The 17865-nt window shown below is 32.6% G+C and overlaps 1 protein-coding gene across 1 annotated transcript in view; it reads left to right on the forward strand.

Annotated features, from left to right (window-relative positions):
* LOC109811229 (callose synthase 7) overlaps positions 1-16236 on the forward strand; it is a 30717-nt gene extending 14481 nt beyond the window's left edge. Inside the window, exons 16-43 of the mRNA XM_020374906.3 lie at positions 1786-1838; positions 2815-2875; positions 4346-4430; positions 4509-4558; positions 4873-4959; positions 5811-5915; positions 6033-6127; positions 6216-6297; positions 6394-6557; positions 6653-6776; positions 6868-6962; positions 7068-7173; positions 7263-7414; positions 8080-8189; positions 8278-8385; positions 8476-8544; positions 8636-8819; positions 8914-9025; positions 11542-11664; positions 11759-11877; positions 12011-12094; positions 12678-12790; positions 12927-13156; positions 13673-14470; positions 14566-14616; positions 14887-15072; positions 15538-15802; positions 15912-16236. Coding sequence (XP_020230495.1) covers positions 1786-1838; positions 2815-2875; positions 4346-4430; positions 4509-4558; positions 4873-4959; positions 5811-5915; positions 6033-6127; positions 6216-6297; positions 6394-6557; positions 6653-6776; positions 6868-6962; positions 7068-7173; positions 7263-7414; positions 8080-8189; positions 8278-8385; positions 8476-8544; positions 8636-8819; positions 8914-9025; positions 11542-11664; positions 11759-11877; positions 12011-12094; positions 12678-12790; positions 12927-13156; positions 13673-14470; positions 14566-14616; positions 14887-15072; positions 15538-15777 — 3786 coding nt within the window. The 3' untranslated portion in view covers positions 15778-15802; positions 15912-16236. The remainder of the gene's footprint in view (positions 1-1785; positions 1839-2814; positions 2876-4345; positions 4431-4508; positions 4559-4872; positions 4960-5810; positions 5916-6032; positions 6128-6215; positions 6298-6393; positions 6558-6652; positions 6777-6867; positions 6963-7067; positions 7174-7262; positions 7415-8079; positions 8190-8277; positions 8386-8475; positions 8545-8635; positions 8820-8913; positions 9026-11541; positions 11665-11758; positions 11878-12010; positions 12095-12677; positions 12791-12926; positions 13157-13672; positions 14471-14565; positions 14617-14886; positions 15073-15537; positions 15803-15911) is intronic.
* The last annotated feature ends 1629 nt before the right edge of the window (positions 16237-17865 follow it).

The raw sequence follows: 17865 nt of genomic DNA on the forward strand, positions 1-17865 counted from the left end.
AATACATGCTTCTTGCCCTGAACTTTAAATTCCATAGTCAACTTATCAAAATTCCAAGTGATGTTACCCAGTTTGATCAGCCATTCCACACCTAATACAAGGTCACAACAACCTAATGGAATCAACAACATATCTGAAGTAAATGTAGTTCTCTGAATTGTCCAAGTGAAGTTTCTCACAATAGAAGAAATTCTCAATTTGTTACCATCTGCTACTGTTACATTCACAGGATCCATGTTCTCAATCTTACATCCAAACTTCTTAGCCACCTGTATATCCAGAAAATTATGCGTGCTGCCACTATCAATCAAAATATGCAGAGGAGATTTTTTATGATACCCATTGACCCTCATTGTTCTGAAATTGGCAATGCCCGTTAATGCGTTGACTGAAATTTGAGGTTCCTCCACCGTTGTTACCTCTTCACTCACATCTTCACTAACCTCCTCCTCATCCAGAACCTCCATGACATGCACCTGCAACCTCTTATGTGTTAAACTGTGTTCAGGAGAATATGGTTCATCACAAAAATAACAAAGACCCTTGGCCCTCCGCTCATTCATGTAAGCCGGTGTTAAGCTTTTGCCAGGTCTCACCTTATCCTTACTCTTATCACTCCCCAAATTCAAGGAACCAAATTTATCTGCAATTACTGGTCTAGAACCAAGCACCCCTTTCTGTGACCGCGAACTAACAAAATTCAATGCTTGTGGAACATTAGCAGCTTCATACAATCTTGCCAATTTAAAGGCCTTACTCACCGTGGTCGGTTGAAACATCCGCACCACCATTTGTATATCATGTTTCAATCCGCCTAAGAAACAACTCAACATATAATCCTCAGACAAATTCAGACGAGTAATAATGGCATCAAACTCCTCGTAAAATTCAACCACGGATTTCTTCTGCCTCAAACGCATCAATTCAGCCATAGGATCGTCACAAACTTCTCCAAACCGTTCAAGAACCAATTTCTTGTATGCAACCCAAGGAAGATTAGAACAATTGGTAGTTTTATCCATGGTCGTGTGCCATTGCAACGCACGGCCCTCCATGTGAACCACCGCAAGTTTAACCCGCACAACATCGGGGGTATTGTCAATAAGGAAGAAATTATCACATTGATAAAGCCATTGACTCACATTGTCGCCATTAAAACGAGGAAAATCTATGCGGGCTAGTCGTGTACCACAAGAATAAGAAGAAGAGGGACCGTGAGAAATGTGAGACCCCGAGCCCGGACTATGATTCTGCGTTAACAAATCTTGCATAGTTTCCTTTAAAGAATCTGCCAGGGTTCGTTGAATGGAACCTGCAACTTCAACCAATCGAGCCTCCAATCGCGCTGAGACTCGCTCCTCCATGTCTTTCAACGCTTGAGCGTCCATCGCCCCACGGGTTGCGCCAGCCATGATCAACACTCCGAATGAACCGTACAGACTGATACCAATTGTTAGAAAAATTCTTAGAACTAGGAATTGTAACAATTCGAAGAACAAGAGTGAATAGGGATACCTATATGAGAAAGGAATCCGAAGAGTGTACTGTTATTGAATGAATTTGATATAGAAGGATTACAAGAATACATGCCTAATCCCTCTGTCCTGACAGCTATTTAAACTCCAACAATTCTAACAACTAACTAACTTGCTGACTCAGCAAGGATACAAGTCCAAATTTATTATTCTAAAAAATTCTTCGTAACAATGCTTCATGTATTAATCTTTGCATCTCTTTCAAATTGAAATGTTTTCCTACTCTAACGTAAAATTGACTATACTGCAGCCAAAATTGTATGTAGGCAGAGGAATGCATGAGAGCATGTTTTCACTGCTGAAGTAAGTGGGAAATTCTTATTAAATTCCATTTTGCATTCAGTTCTTCTTGTCATATATTGGGGGGAAGGGACTTTGGATGGGAATTTCAAGGTGAAAACCTTCGTTTCACTCCAACCATTTTTTTTTTGGTTGGTTTTATTTATGCTCAAGAAATCATTTCATCTTTAACTGTAGATTACCAATTATTCTTTTGTTATATTACACATGATTTGATTTATTATAAGCTTTGTAAGATATTACTGTTGGGAACCCTTTTTTTCAAAGAAAATAAGTTTTTTCCTCCCGAAAGCTCTTTCAAGAAGCTGCCAAGATCAAAGATTTTTTTACCCAAAATAAGCTAATTCAAACATGCACTTACTCTCCTTGTTAAAGAAATGAAGAATATATCTATCAACTGTTTTTTAATGTTTTCATTATATTATTTATGAAATTATTTTGGCCCATACATTTCAGAGACTGTTGAAGATCCCACATCAATTAATGATAATGTCATAGTGTATATAAGTGGAGAGCAATTTTTACTTTATAAGTCAATTTTGTAAGGTTGAGTTAGGCTCCAATCCACCTTCTTAAGATGACCTCAGAGCCCATATACTACAACTGTTGATTGTTATTGGGCCTATCATGCTACCCACTATCGGACTGTTATTAGACCACTAGATGTCCAGTTCTACAAATTTTACACTCAAGATGTCTAGCTCTCGACATGAAGGGTGTGTCTTAAAGATCACATATCGATTAGTAATAAGACCATAATATTGTATATAAGAGAGGAATAATTTTCACCTTATAAGCCAGTTTTGTAAAGTTAAAATCCACTTTCTTAAGAGAGACAGCAGGTCAATTGTTGGATTTTTTTTTTCAATTGGATTAGGCTAATGATGGGGTATTGCATTGAATCATAGTCACATATGTGTGCTTCTATCATTAATTTTCACTATATATTTTGGCTTTAAACTGTATGTTTTTATGGCAGGTACACTCTCTTCTGGATCATGCTGCTAATTAGCAAGCTAGCATTCAGCTACTATGTGGAGGTAGTATTTATTTAACTGGTTTTGATTTGATTTTTTTCCCGAGTTCAGTAGCTTTTGGACACTAAAACACTTGTAAGTGATAATGTGGCCATGTCCATATATACATGCAGTCAGTGATTGAGTTCAACTCTTGAATTGAATATCAAAATCCCCACTTTCTGCTGAGAGCCTGGGAGAAAGATATTCTATATTGTGTAACATGAAGTTCTCTTAATATGTGATTGATAGTTATAATTTAATATTTATTCTTTTCCCAGTTAAGTTATCTAATATTTATATCCATCATATCTATTCAAATCAACAAAGGTGATTAGGGTCTCCCTTACTTTTTAGAATGTTTGTCAATGACATATGAGTGTGTTTGTTAACCAAAGTAAAAGGCATGCCTTGAATGCCAAAAGAGAGAGATTAAAGTCTTGAATGACAAACTCACTTTCTCTGTCAAAATATCATTTAGGGTGTTAGAATATCTACAAAATATTTAGAGGAAAAGAATTATGATAATAGATTAGGATAAATAAGTTTAGGAGTTTGGTACTTAATTCCTAGTATAAATAGGGCTATTTGTGCTTTGTACTTTGTAAGTTTGTATCACAACAAAATATACTATATCAATTCAGTGTTGTGTTTCTATTCTCTCTTTTTCTTCTTCCTTACTTGAACTGTATAATTTCAACAACTATATTGGGTGGAGCAAATTCATACATTGTTATTAATAAATTAAATATATATTTTAAAGTTATGTATCAGTGTTCATATTCTATTTTTACAAAATTTAGGATTAAATATGTTTTTAGTTCCTGAACTTTTGTCAATTTTTGGTTTTAGTCCTTGAACAAATTTTATTTGGTTTTAATTCCAGAAATTTTCCTCCATGAACAAATTTTTTTTATGTTAGGGACCAAAATGTTAATGGGAGACAAAGTTCAAAGACTAAAAGAAAATCGACAAAAGTTAAAGGACTAAAATTAGTAAAAAAATTGTTCAAGGACTAAAACCATATTGAACCCTAAAATTTAACATAGATGCTACCACAGTTACTTCAATTATACAAGGTTAATGCTAAAATTTGGAGCTTTAATATTATGCATTGACAGAATTATTATGTAAATAGTGTCTATACTCTATAATAGATTCATGGTTTGGTCTGGCCTAACCAAATCATGTAATTATGTTAATCAGGAAACTGTCTCGTTTATTTATAATAATCCTAATACAGCCTCTATTGTGTATTTGAAACATGGTTTCAACATCTCTTGGTTTCTCCTTTTCCTCTCTTTCTCTCATTTGTAAGTTTGTGCAAAACTTAAAAAAATAATGCAATCAATTCCCAATAAATGGACTATTGAATTCTTGCAATCATGTTTCATGTATTTTATTTATTATTGTGTCATGATTGTATGAAACTCATCAAATACTTTTTAAATTGTACTTGTTTTTTCTGTTCTACTAAATTAAATCTTTCTATAGATATTGCCTCTTGTTGGACCCACAAAATTAATCATGGGGATGCCTATTGATAACTACCAGTGGCATGAGTTCTTTCCTGAAAATGGTAAGTTTTATGTCCTTTTCTCTATCTTTATCACATTCTGTATAGCTTGCTTCAACTCACATTCTGTAACTGTTACAGAGACTCACAATATATGTATTGTAATTGCAATATGGGCTCCGATTATCCTGGTGAGTTTAGAAGAAAAGCAATTTTGGACTGAAACTTTATTTTGTGAGTTAATCACCTATACACTGCCAGTGTAAAGTTTTTTTTATACTGGCAACCAATCAGATTTGTTAATAGTATCATGTCATTTGCTCATTTAATTAAATTAAAATAAAAAAGGTACTATTAACAGATCTGATTGGTTGCCAGTGTAAAAAACTTTACACTGACAATATATAGGTGATTAACTCTTATTTTGTTCCATTACTCTGCCTTTCACATTTTGTGCATTAATTCACTCATTCATTCCATTCTTATATGTTTTATTAATATATAGGTTTATTTTATGGATACTCAAATATGGTATGCTATATATGCCACTATATTTGGTGGCATTGTTGGAGCTTTCAGCCATTTGGGGGAGGTTAGTGGCATGTTTATTGCAATATTTTATATTGAACCTTTTCAGTTTGCTCCCTTTGTTATGTGATTTCTTCTTAGGCCCACAGGGTAAAAATTGCATTTTTTGACACTAAGCTACCACATAAAACCCATCTTTTACATGGTTGTTTTTTCTTGGGAGTTGGGATAATGATAGTAGATCATAGTACTAAATTCATATTGGTGATATAATACTTTTTTGGCTATTGTTGGAAAGCCATCTTAGAATTTGGACTTTGAATCTAACTCAACCATACAAAACCAATTGGTACTGCGAGGATTGCCCAAGCTTTAAAAGCTCTATTCAAGCTAAATCTATAGTTGATGTGGAACTAAACACCACCCTTGAGGATGCAATTAAGGTAGCCCTCATAGAAGCCACAATTAAGGTGGCATTCCAACAGATATGATGCATGTATACTTGAAAGTTGGTGACATATACTTGTCAGCTGCCTCCTTATCAAAGCGTGATTACCTCATCTTCAAAAGGCATACATTTTTTCTTTGGACAATGAAGGGATCTGTATCTTAACATGAATACAGTATTTTTATATAAATTTGATTACAGTTATGATTTTTAGTAATTTTTTCAAGAGATTACAGGCCAACAATAATATGATGATTATGGCAAAACAATATAATTTGAAAAATAAATTATTAACATATATGCAATGTACAAATATAATTATATTTTACTCAATATATATTCTACTTGTATCCTGTTCTTTTAAGAATTGTCATATTTATGTATTGTAACTTACTGTATCCAGTTCTCATACCCATACCAATGTGACTGTTTTGGTGATTTTTGTCCTAACCTTTTGCACCTTTTAGATAAGGACACTTGGAATGCTCCGCTCCAGATTTCAGTCTGTACCAGTAGCTTTCAGTCTGCGCTTTTGGACTGGAAGAGACCGAAGGAATAAACAGGAGGAATCGGTACTGCATTTCATGTTTCAAAATTTAGTATTTGTGTACAATGAAATCATACAACTACATAAAAAGTAAATATCTATCTGGAGTCCTTCAGTCTTACGAATGGAGTTTCTGTGGCAGGATGAGACATATGAACGGAACAATATTGCATACTTTTCTCAGGTTTGGAATGAGTTTATAAATTCTATGAGAGAAGAAGACCTCATCAGTGACAGGTCCAAACTGCTGCTTGCCTGATACATCTTGCATTAGATGCCTGATTTTCAAGCTTCTGATTATATTTCTTTACTACTAATTGTTCAGGGATAGAGATTTGCTTCTTGTCCCATACAGTTCAAGTTCTGTTTCTGTCATTCAGTGGCCTCCATTCTTGCTTGCTAGTAAGGTGTGTCATATGAGTGGCTCCCTGTGGCCAAAAGTTGATTATGATCAAATGAACATGTCTTTTGCATCCTTTCTAAATTGTTTCAATATGTGATAGATTCCTATAGCTGTTGACATGGCAAAAGATTATAAGAAGGAGAGCGATGATGATTTATTCAGAAAGATTAAGAACGACGGGTATATGTATTCAGCAGTTGTTGAATGCTATGAGACTCTCAAGGACATCATACTGAGCCTTCTGCGAGATGAAGAAGATAAGCGGTAAGAGAAATAATTGTATAGCCTCAGTTCACCCATTTAATTTTCTTCTTATTCGAGTCCTCATGAGTATTGGGTTTCTTCCATGTATGAGACAGGGTTGTGATGAATATATGCTATGAAGTAGAACGGTGCATACAAGAAAAAACATTTGTCAGGGAATTCAAGATGAGTGGCTTGCCTTCACTCAGTGAGAAGTTAGAGAAATTCTTAAGTCTACTAGTAAGTGTTTTTCGCATCATGCTTCCTTTTTTTCAGTATATATCAGGTTCTTCTTTAGGTCTTATAAATATATTTTTTTTCCCACTTGCAGCGATCTGAAGATGGCAAACTAGAGTCCCAGATAGTCAATGTCCTGCAAGATATTGTAGAAATTATTATACAGGATGTTATGGTCGATGGCCATTTGTATGTTTGAAACAGTGACCGGAACTTTGGTTTACTAATGTATTTTTTTTTTAATCTTATAACAAGTACTGCTTTACGATGTTGACTTGGTTGTGCTTTCTCCAGGTTTTTGCAATTTCTACAAACACCTCAGCAATATCATGTAGAGAGGGGGCAGAGGTTTGTCAGCATTGACACTTCTTTTACAAACAATGGAACAGTAATGGAGAAGGTAGTCTTGACAATTATACTTAAGTGAAAACATTACATTATTCTTTTTGAATGTGCTGTTGCATACAAGTTTCTGTTTCTTCTCTGCAGGTTATTAGGCTTCATTTGCTTTTAACAGTCAAGGAATCAGCTATAAATGTTCCCCAAAATATAGAAGCCCGCCGCCGCATTACATTCTTTGCCAACTCCTTATTTATGAATATGCCAAAGGCTCCCAAAGTGCGGGACATGTTGTCCTTCAGGTTAGTCATTGCGATATACTAATATATTGAAAATAAAGGAAAAATAGAATGAGTATCGGATAATGTGAAAGACTAATTCATAAGACTAATTCATGAGTGGGTTTTACATGAGTAACATGACCCACCACCTCATGCAAGAGTCTTTTGAAGCATAGACAAACACATTGGTCTATTACATCTTGTGTTGAAATTCAACTTCATAGTAGAAGAATGAAGGCAATGAGAATACCACTTGGTTATAAAGACTTGAATATCACAAAGAGGGTCAACTTTTATAAAAGCTTAAGCTGTTGGGCTGAGGCTCATGAATAATTTTATATCTAACAAATTTCAAATTTTGAAATGGATGGATGAAATGTATTCTGTATACAAGGTCTATTTCTATTGAACCATTTTTTTTTTCTTCTGAATAACTCAAAAGAGAAGAATGATTAAGATACTAATCAGACGTGTGTTTTCATTACTATTACACTTTACGGTTGGTAACAATTGCCACCTTGTTTATTGTGGCTGCATGTTTGGTGTATCTACAAATTATTGACTTTCCCAAATATATGGAATATGGGTTAGTTTACTTCTGTGGAGAGAGAAATATTGGGAGAAGTTTGTGTGTAAAGTTAAACACATGTTCTATTGTTTATTAACTTGTCTGAGTTTTGCTTCAGTGTTCTGACACCCTATTTCAAAGAAGATGTTCTATATTCTGATGATGAACTCAATAAGGAAAATGAAGATGGAATATCAATTTTATTCTACCTATCCAAGATATATCCTGGTGAGTACTTTAATATGCCAACTTGCATTTTTCTGCCCCTCTATTGTACGTGTGCACTCATTTACTGTCTGACATTAATTTACTGCAGATGAATGGGACAATTTTCATGAACGAATAAAAAGTGAACCACTTGAAGATAAGGAGGAGTTAATTCGTCGGTGGGCATCTTTCAGAGGGCAGACACTCTATCGAACAGGTCTTTATTGTAATTAACATTATTTTTGTCACTAGATTTGAATATATATTCCAATTGAAGTTTTATTTTTCAACCTTTTGTTTTTGGTAGTGAGAGGAATGATGTACTATTGGCAAGCTTTGATCCTTCAGTGCTTCATAGAATCTGCGGGAGACAATGGTTATTTCCCTTTTTACATACTGTGTTCAAATGCTGAGATATGACTGGACCCTTTCATATGCGAATGAACTATACATTGTTACTCTTGCAGCTCTCTCTGAAGGCTACCGGCCTGATTCTGTTGACAAAAATAAGAAGCTTCTCGAAGAAGCACAAGCTATGGCTGATTTAAAGTTTACATATGTTGTTTCTTGTCAAATGTACGGTTCTCAGAAAAAGTCCAAAAATATTAGAGACAGAAGCTGCTATACTAACATTCTCAATCTGATGTTAACGTGAGTGAATTCAACCATTTGCTGAACTTGATAAGTTCCTTGTATATTGTAAAATAATGGGATTGACAGTGGAAAAATGGAACATTCCATGCAGGCATTCTTCCCTTCGTGTTGCTTACATAGATGAAACAGAAGACACAAAGAATGGAAAATCTCAGAAAGTTTATTATTCCGTTCTTGTCAAGGGAGGGGATAAGTATGATGAGGTATGGACAAAAGATCTTCATTTGATGTATTGTTGTGAGTTGTGCTTTTGCCATATTTATTAAAGAGTTTAATTTTTAAGCACCATCAATGTATATTGTTTTTTTTACATTCAACCAATAAGAAATCATGTTAAGTATGATTTTTAAGGTAATTATTGTAAAAGTAAACAAACTTACATGCATGATAATTGGTGATTAGATGATAGTGTAAAAAGTACAAACCCTTTATATTTTTGGTGCATAATGTTATGAAATAAATTTCAGTTTGTACATTTGTTCTTTGAAAACACTCCTGTCATTCACTGTATAGGAAAGTCTACTGTGAAATCTGATGACTGTTTAATTAGTCATTGCAAAAGTGGAATAAAATTTTTCTTCAGAATCTCTTTTTCACTCTAGCATATGGTGTGGTTTTTGTGGTTGTCTTCTGTGCATTTTTATTGGTTGAATAATCTAGCATTCACTTGTGGAAAGACGAATGATCCATCTGGTATGTGACAACTAGATGGTGGTGAGGTTTTTCAGTTTTATTAGTAGATCAAAGAATCCTAAATTGGTTGAAGGCTGCTAATAAATGACTCAAATTGAGTAGGTGTTTAGTCCCTGCTAACAACGGGCAAAGCTGATGTTACTCTCTTGGGTTTCTCTCTTCCAAGCTTTGGAATCTGGATTTTCCATATTAATAGAGACAGAGATATGTTAGAATCATATGAAAATATCCAAAAATTTCTTATTATATCTTTAGATTATCCTCTGAGATTAGTTTCACTGATTCCTCATTATATCCAACTTAGAATTGGTTACTAAATTTCCCTATTTTATCATGATTTGTTTTCCTAATCATCTAAGATCGTATAATAAAGTTTAGTGCTCTAGGTTTTATACTTTTATGAACATGTCAACACATCAATACACTGAAATACATCTTAGTTAATTTCACCGTTGCACAGCTAATTACAATAGAATTGCATCTTTTGTTTAAAAAAAACAAGACACTTTATGCACTAATTAATCAGGGGAAACTTAACATTTTCTATGTGCATATTGTTTTTCTTTTATACAAATTTTATACATTTTGTAACCTTCATTTTTCTATAATATACATTCTTATATTTAATTATTTTTTAATTGCACTTAATTTATACTTTTAATTTTGTATTTTATTTTCTGGGGATAAGTATTTTAGTAATTTTTTTAAAAAAGTTTCCAATATTTTTACTACAAAATAGTAATAAAAAATACAATAACATAAGTTATTTTCATGAGGACATAATTTTACTTCCTGTGTCTAAATTAGGGATGGCAATGGAGTCTCGTGGGGGCGGATAGTAGGATTCGTACTCACTCTGTCAGATAACAATCTGTCCCATACCTGCTCCATACTCATGCGAGTATCTGTTTAGCGGGTACCCACAAATTTATAAATATCCGCGGGTATTCATAGATATTTGTGAATTATTTTAAAAATTAAGAAAAAGTAGTATAAATAATTTTAAGCTTATATTTGATGTTAAGTATATTGAAATATTAAAGATAAACAATTGATATTAATTTTTGAACTTGTAATTAATGATAATTTTTTGAAATATTAAAAATAATATAAAAAATCTAAGATAAAAATATGAATATTTAAGTAATATTATTTAGCGGGTATTTGCGAGTATGAATCATATCGTACCCGCCCCCACCCCATTTATAAATAGGTAAAAAAATACCCATACCCGTTACCCTTGGGTATTCATTTAGGCTACCCATATATTATTTGTGACAGATTTTATCCGCAGATACATGTGGGTATCGGTATTTTTGTCATCCCTAGTCTAAATATAAGACTCTTTAAACTAATTATATTACACCTATTAAGAAAGATAATTAGTAGCATTAAATTTATTAAAAATTTGTATCGTTTTCCAAAATTACCTTAAAATTATTGAGACTCTTTAAACTAATTATATCACTCTTTCTCTTAATTTCTGTTCACCTAATTAATGAATTTGTGCAAGTCATGTTCTCCAATCCTCATAAAAGAGAGAATGAATTTATCCTATTAATGTATAACATTTATTGTAAAGTAATAAATGGTATTTTAGTAAAAAAATAAATAAATTAATGCAAATTTTTTTTTGAAAAGAGTCTTATAAAAAGGGACAAATAAATTTAAAAAGTGTCTTACATATAGGCATGGAGGGAGTAGTGTATAGAAAATAGATAATTGAGAATTATACGTATAAATTTGTTATTACTATATTTACATGCTATTTTAATACGTGTAAAGATGAATGTGACCTTTGTGAATGTACAGGTTAACATACTAGTTAGAATAACAAACTAATGTGCAGTTATTTGCATGATATAAACCCAAGGGGTTTTCTATTCCTTATTAGTGTTGTGCCTAACTATATAATGAAATATTTTGATATTGTGCAAGGGTTGCTCAATTCATGTTGAGTTGGTTTTGGGTTTTGAACACTCCTAAATTTTAATTCAAATTATTCTATATTGCATTACTTTAATAGGAAATATATCGCATCAAACTACCTGGTCCTCCAACAGAAATTGGTGAAGGGAAACCTGAAAACCAAAATCATGCCATAATATTTACTCGTGGAGAAGCCTTGCAGACCATAGACATGAATCAGGTATATTTCCCTTGGACTTCAATTTGATATGAATTAAGTAGTACTCTCTGTATAAGTCAATGCTTCTAATTTTATAGTTTTTTTTTTGGTTAAGGATAATTATTATGAAGAAGCTTTCAAAATGAGAAATGTATTGGAAGAATTCCGGAGAGGACATAGTGGGCAACGGAAACCCACCATATTGGGCATAAGGGAGCATATATTTACTGGAAGGTTGGCCTTGCGACAATATGTAGTATTAAATTATATTTGAATAAATTGTTTCATGACTAAGAAAATATTTACTTTTATCATCAAACTTGAATTGGTACAAGTTATCTATGCTCATGTGTTTATTATTCTGCAGTGTTTCTTCACTTGCTTGGTTTATGTCAAACCAGGAGACCAGCTTTGTGACCATTGGCCAGCGAATTTTAGCAAATCCTTTAAGGTTAGTTCCAATTTATTTGTCCTGTGATACAGCATGTAAGTATTATTATAAAAATTGGTTTTGTTGGTTTTGTTAGCTACGGTTCCTTAGGTACTATTGGTTTTATTCTGCAATAAAAATTGGAGTTTCACGTTGGTAATGTGCATAATTATTTAATGCATGCCTCTAATAAGCAAATTATCGAGCTAAAACTTCAATTTGATTTAAGAAAAGTACCAACAACACTTGGGAGTATCTAAGTTTTGTTCTTTTATAAATCCCTTGTTTCATATTGTTTTCATGCATTTTCACTTTTTTTTAACCTTATTTTCTATTCTGTTTCTTTCATTTGGTCATCCAAATAAAATTGAACTTTAAGTTACCTGTACATGTTAGTAAATGTACAAGAAAGGGTTCTATTTAATAGATATCTACTTGCTTCACACCTGAAATCTGTTCAGGTTGAAAATATGAAGAAAGCATAGAGTCTTCACTACTTAGTGCTGCAACTGAATTTAATACAAGAATAGGATATGTCTTACTTTATTATCTATTCACTAAACCTTTTTCTTCTGTTAAGTAAACTATATTCCTGAATTTGCAGGGTCCGGTTTCATTATGGTCATCCTGATATATTTGACAGAATCTTCCACATAACAAGAGGTGGCATAAGCAAAGCATCAAAAGTTATAAACTTAAGTGAGGATATATTTGCAGGTACTAATATAAAATGCTCTCTGAAATATCTAAATTTTCTACTGCATGTGCTTAATATCCATCGAGTTCAACTTAAATCTACATTGCAGATTTATGTGGGTAGGAATTTTTTACTAATTGTTGTTAACATCCATAGGGTTCAATTCAACTCTCCGTCAAGGATTTATCACACATCATGAATATATACAAGTAGGTAAAGGGCGTGATGTGGGCATGAATCAGATATCACTCTTCGAGGCTAAGGTTGCAAATGGAAATGGAGAACAATCACTTAGCCGTGATGTTTATCGACTTGGACGACGATTTGACTTCTTCAGAATGTTGTCGTTCTACTTTACAACAGTTGGTTTCTACTTCAGTAGCATGGTAAATAATCAAATCTCGTTTTGGGGATCTTATCTTGATTGGTTAAGGATTTTATGAATAGCATATTATTGGAATGTACTTTGTGTTACTGGTGTCTTCCAATATAGAAACAACTTCTTACATAACGCTTTTAAAAAATAACTTGTCTCATTTTTTGGATAATACAGTGATGCATGTAACTTTGAAAGACCAAATTGATGGTTTCCACTTAAGTTTAATTCAGGCTCATTCAGCATCGTGTTGACTTTTGAAAGTTGAGGATAGACAAAATGTATGTCTTCTATCAAAATCACATTGCTTAATCTGGTATTAGATATGAAAAATTAAAATCAACTTAATTTTTTAGTTGGGATGTTTTATATTACCATATAGTGAAATATTTGTATTTGAAATGTAAAACATACAATACAATCGCAGCTATACCGAGATGACTAAATTTGAAAGCACATGACCCTAATTTTGTCCTGTAAATTGAGCTTATGCTAACACCTGTTTTGGATGTCATGAATTTTTCAGATAACTGTGTTGACTGTGTATGTGTTCTTATATGGACGTTTATATATGGTTTTGAGTGGAGTTGAGAGAGAAATTCTTCAAAGTCCAAACATACATCAGAGCAAAGCCCTTGAAGAGGCCTTGGCAACTCAGTCTGTTGTTCAGTTGGGCATACTGCTTGTGCTGCCAATGGTTATGGAAATTGGCTTAGAGAAGGGATTTCGCACTGCGTTGGGTGATTTTATCATCATGCAGCTGCAGCTAGCCTCTGTGTTCTTTACTTTCCAGCTTGGAACAAAAGCTCATTATTACGGAAGAACACTCTTGCATGGGGGTTCTAAATATAGACCAACTGGTCGGGGATTTGTTGTCTTCCATGCAAAGTTTGCCGAAAACTACAGGATGTACTCACGAAGTCATTTTGTGAAGGGTCTAGAGATTCTCATACTATTGATTGTTTATGAAGTCTATGGGGAGTCATACCGCAGCTCCCATCTTTATTTATTCATCACAATCTCAATGTGGTTTTTGGCCACTTCATGGTTGTTTGCTCCTTTCTTGTTTAATCCTTCTGGCTTTGATTGGCAAAAAACAGTGGATGATTGGACTGATTGGAAGCGGTGGATGGGAAATCGTGGTGGCATTGGTATTTCATCTGATAAAAGTTGGGAATCTTGGTGGGATGAAGAAAATGAACACTTGAAATACTCAAATATCAGGGGGAAAATAATTGAGATAATTCTTGCATTTCGCTTCTTTATGTACCAATATGGAATTGTCTACCACATGGACATTACTCATCATAACAAAGATTTGCTGGTAGAGTAACTCATTTTCCCATTCTCCAACCCTATTAATGGTTGCATGTTTTTATAATGCCATCTTACGATTACTAATTTGATTTTTCCTTATAGGTATTTGGACTTTCTTGGGCCGTTTTAATAATAATACTCATTGTATTAAAGGTACGTAAATTCTACAGCTTGGGATCAAGATTGACTTCCCATAAAACCATTATTGCTTCAATTTTAGCCTAATCAATTGTTTGCTACAAAAGTATTATCAACTTAAGTGAATTTTTGCTTCTAGTATCATGTTGTAAAACATCTTTTTAATCAAACAAGGGGAGCTTTTAGACCATTGTAGCCATTTTACAGTTAAAATTAGTTTACATTTGCGCCATATTAATGCATGTGTCTTCTTCTGTTTGTATGAATTCCATATGACCGTATCAGATGGTATCCATGGGAAGACGAAGATTTGGCACCGACTTTCAGCTCATGTTTCGTATTCTCAAGGCACTTCTCTTTCTTGGCTTCTTGTCAGTCATGACTGTATTATTTGTGGTATGTGGACTTACTGTATCAGATTTGTTTGCTGCCATCATCGCCTTCATGCCCTCTGGATGGGCCATTATTCTGGTAAGTTAGAACTTCTGCATTCTAGAGAAGCACTAGTTAAGAACAATTTTTATGTCAACTTCCTATTCTTGTCTGACATGTCTTGGGTAGATTGAGGAAAGATGAGTGTTAACAACACATTTCTAGCACACTCTTTTTAAGCTAGAAGTGTTTTTGGCAACTTTTTTACTAAAAATAAAGTTTTTTTTTTTTTTAAGTAGAGAAACTCTTAAAAGTATTTCTAATCTTGTATCCAAACAGATTCTTAAAAATATTAACAACTACAAAATCATGAGTAGAATTCATGAAATAAGAAGTGAGACTTACAAAATTTTGTAATTTCTAATAAATTTCAATCAATAGTAGATAATGTGTTTAAAAGAAATATTGATACATATACTACTTGCACACAATTCTAGACAATTATCTATGTGAGTACTTAATTCATCCAAAAATACTGACTTCCTTCTTTCGTTCGCATTCAAGATTGCACAAGCATGCAAGGTATGCTTGAAAGGAGCTAAACTATGGGACTCAGTGAAAGAGCTAGCCAGAGCTTATGAATATGTGATGGGTTTAATAATCTTCTTGCCAACAGCCATTTTGTCATGGTTCCCATTTGTGTCAGAGTTTCAAACTCGCTTGCTATTCAATCAAGCATTTAGTAGAGGGCTCCAAATTTCAATGATTCTTGCTGGAAAGAGGGACACTTTTAAATCTGATTGACATGCTATACTTTTGAATTGCTAAGGTAATCTTGCATGCACCATATGCATCAAGTTTATTTTTGTGCCATTCGTTAGAGAAAGTGATACTTTATAGTTTGCTCACTGACCCAATATCTTTACAAATATTGGCAGGAATTTGAAGTTTTCAGTTTGAGGAGAGATTGATCTCCCACATACCTGAAATTTTTTGGGAGTTCTTATGATTCCCTTTTCCTTTTCATACTATATCTTACTGACTAAGAATAGGAATGATAAATGACTCAGGCAGGACTTCACATTTTGAAATTGCATAATTGTATCAGCAATGTAAATGTATGAGCTAAGAGGAGAGCTTTACTTGTTTGTTACAATACAAAGAGGATTCATAGGTCAAAATTATTATTATTCATTACTAGTTTAATTACGAATATTTAACATATTTATATATTAAAGTTTACATTCAGTTTGAATTTTAAAAGAGATAAGAGTGCCGTTTCTTAAATAATGTTAGATTTTCTCCTGTGTATATCTTCCAGTATTTGGAACTAAAAGAATTACAAAGGCATTTCAATATGATAAAAAAAATTTATCCCTAACAGGGAAATGTTTTTAAACTAATGAACTAACTAAATTCTTTGAAATATTTTCCGGGATGTATAAATTCTTCTGACTTTATATATATATAAATTATTTGGTTATGCTTGTGAAGTTAGATAGCTGCAGTTAATCACTTGATCTCACAAGTTGGTTGTGTCTCTTAGAAACATGTCACATGGAATCATAAGTGACTGCCATCTTTATAATTATGCGTGTGAATAAAACCCCTAAAATAAGGAACACTAATTCCTAGTGCTTGAAGAGTTATTTTGGTTTAGATGTGGGAGTTATTTCTTTATTAGTAAAATGATAGGTAGGGGATGACATCATAAAGACTACTAAGTAAGAAGTGAATGACATGTTCAAATCAAGCATCAATGTCCATTTAATAGTTAATAAAAGTATAGTAGTATTCAATTTCACTTAAAATTTTGCTTGTTGAACAAAGATTTAACAGAAATCTATTAGTGGAATTTTACGTGTGACATTAAAGGAATCTCTTTAAGTAATTTGTGTCAATACATGATGGTAGTTTTGAGAGTTGTTACCATCCATAAATTAGATATTAATTAAAGTTTATAAAAATTAGAATAAAGTGTTTATTGAATACATACGACTGTGCCTATTTATTGAATATGCATCACTTGTAATGCTACAATTTCTCTTGATACATTCAAAGGTTCATTATCCTTTATTTTAGTACATGTAGCTGTAAAAGCTAAGTTTTAATTTCATACATACCATTATTATCACACTCTAGGTTTTTGAGTGTAAATCATATTCAAAAGTTTTTGTTATATCTAAAAAAAAGCCTTGCTAAACCCTAACTTGCTTCATATGTGTACTTTTCTTCATACTTGTTCTTCCTTTTTCCTTCAAAAGTTTTTTCCCACCAACATTACTTTCTCATCAATCCCAAACACTGAAGAATGAGTAGAAAAAAATGTGAATGGTAATCGGATTGATGATAAAATATAATTTTGGGTTGCAATCAATGATTTGACTGATAATAAAGAAAGAAAATTCTCATTTTCGATATCTATCTTAACAAAAAGAATAAAAACAAAAATTGATCAAATTATATTGAATTTAACTTGTAACGATCATTTATCATAAAAATAATTTTGGTTATTAAATGATTGAATAATTAGAAATAGTTTAATAGGATACTAAGTTGAGATTCATAATTAATATATATATATATATATATATATATATATATATATAACGATTTTTCATTTCCCATCTCATTGTCTTTTAACATATTAGAGATTGATAAAGGTGACATAAAGTCATAAACATTTAGTATAGTACACAATTTTTTTTATTCTTATGATTGAAAGGGATGAATTTTTACCAAACAAACAATCCAAACTAATTCAAACACCATATATGAACCATATTTTCCTTAATTACCAAATATTTAACATCTGTTATTTTTAATAGTCAGTTTTAGTTTTATGATAAACTGTCCAAACTAAATTACAAACACCAAATATTTAACATATAT

The sequence above is a fragment of the Cajanus cajan genome, chromosome 2 (assembly GCF_000230855.2).
Source record: "Cajanus cajan strain Asha chromosome 2, NIPB_CcT2T_4, whole genome shotgun sequence".
Classification (NCBI taxonomy): domain Eukaryota; kingdom Viridiplantae; phylum Streptophyta; class Magnoliopsida; order Fabales; family Fabaceae; genus Cajanus; species Cajanus cajan.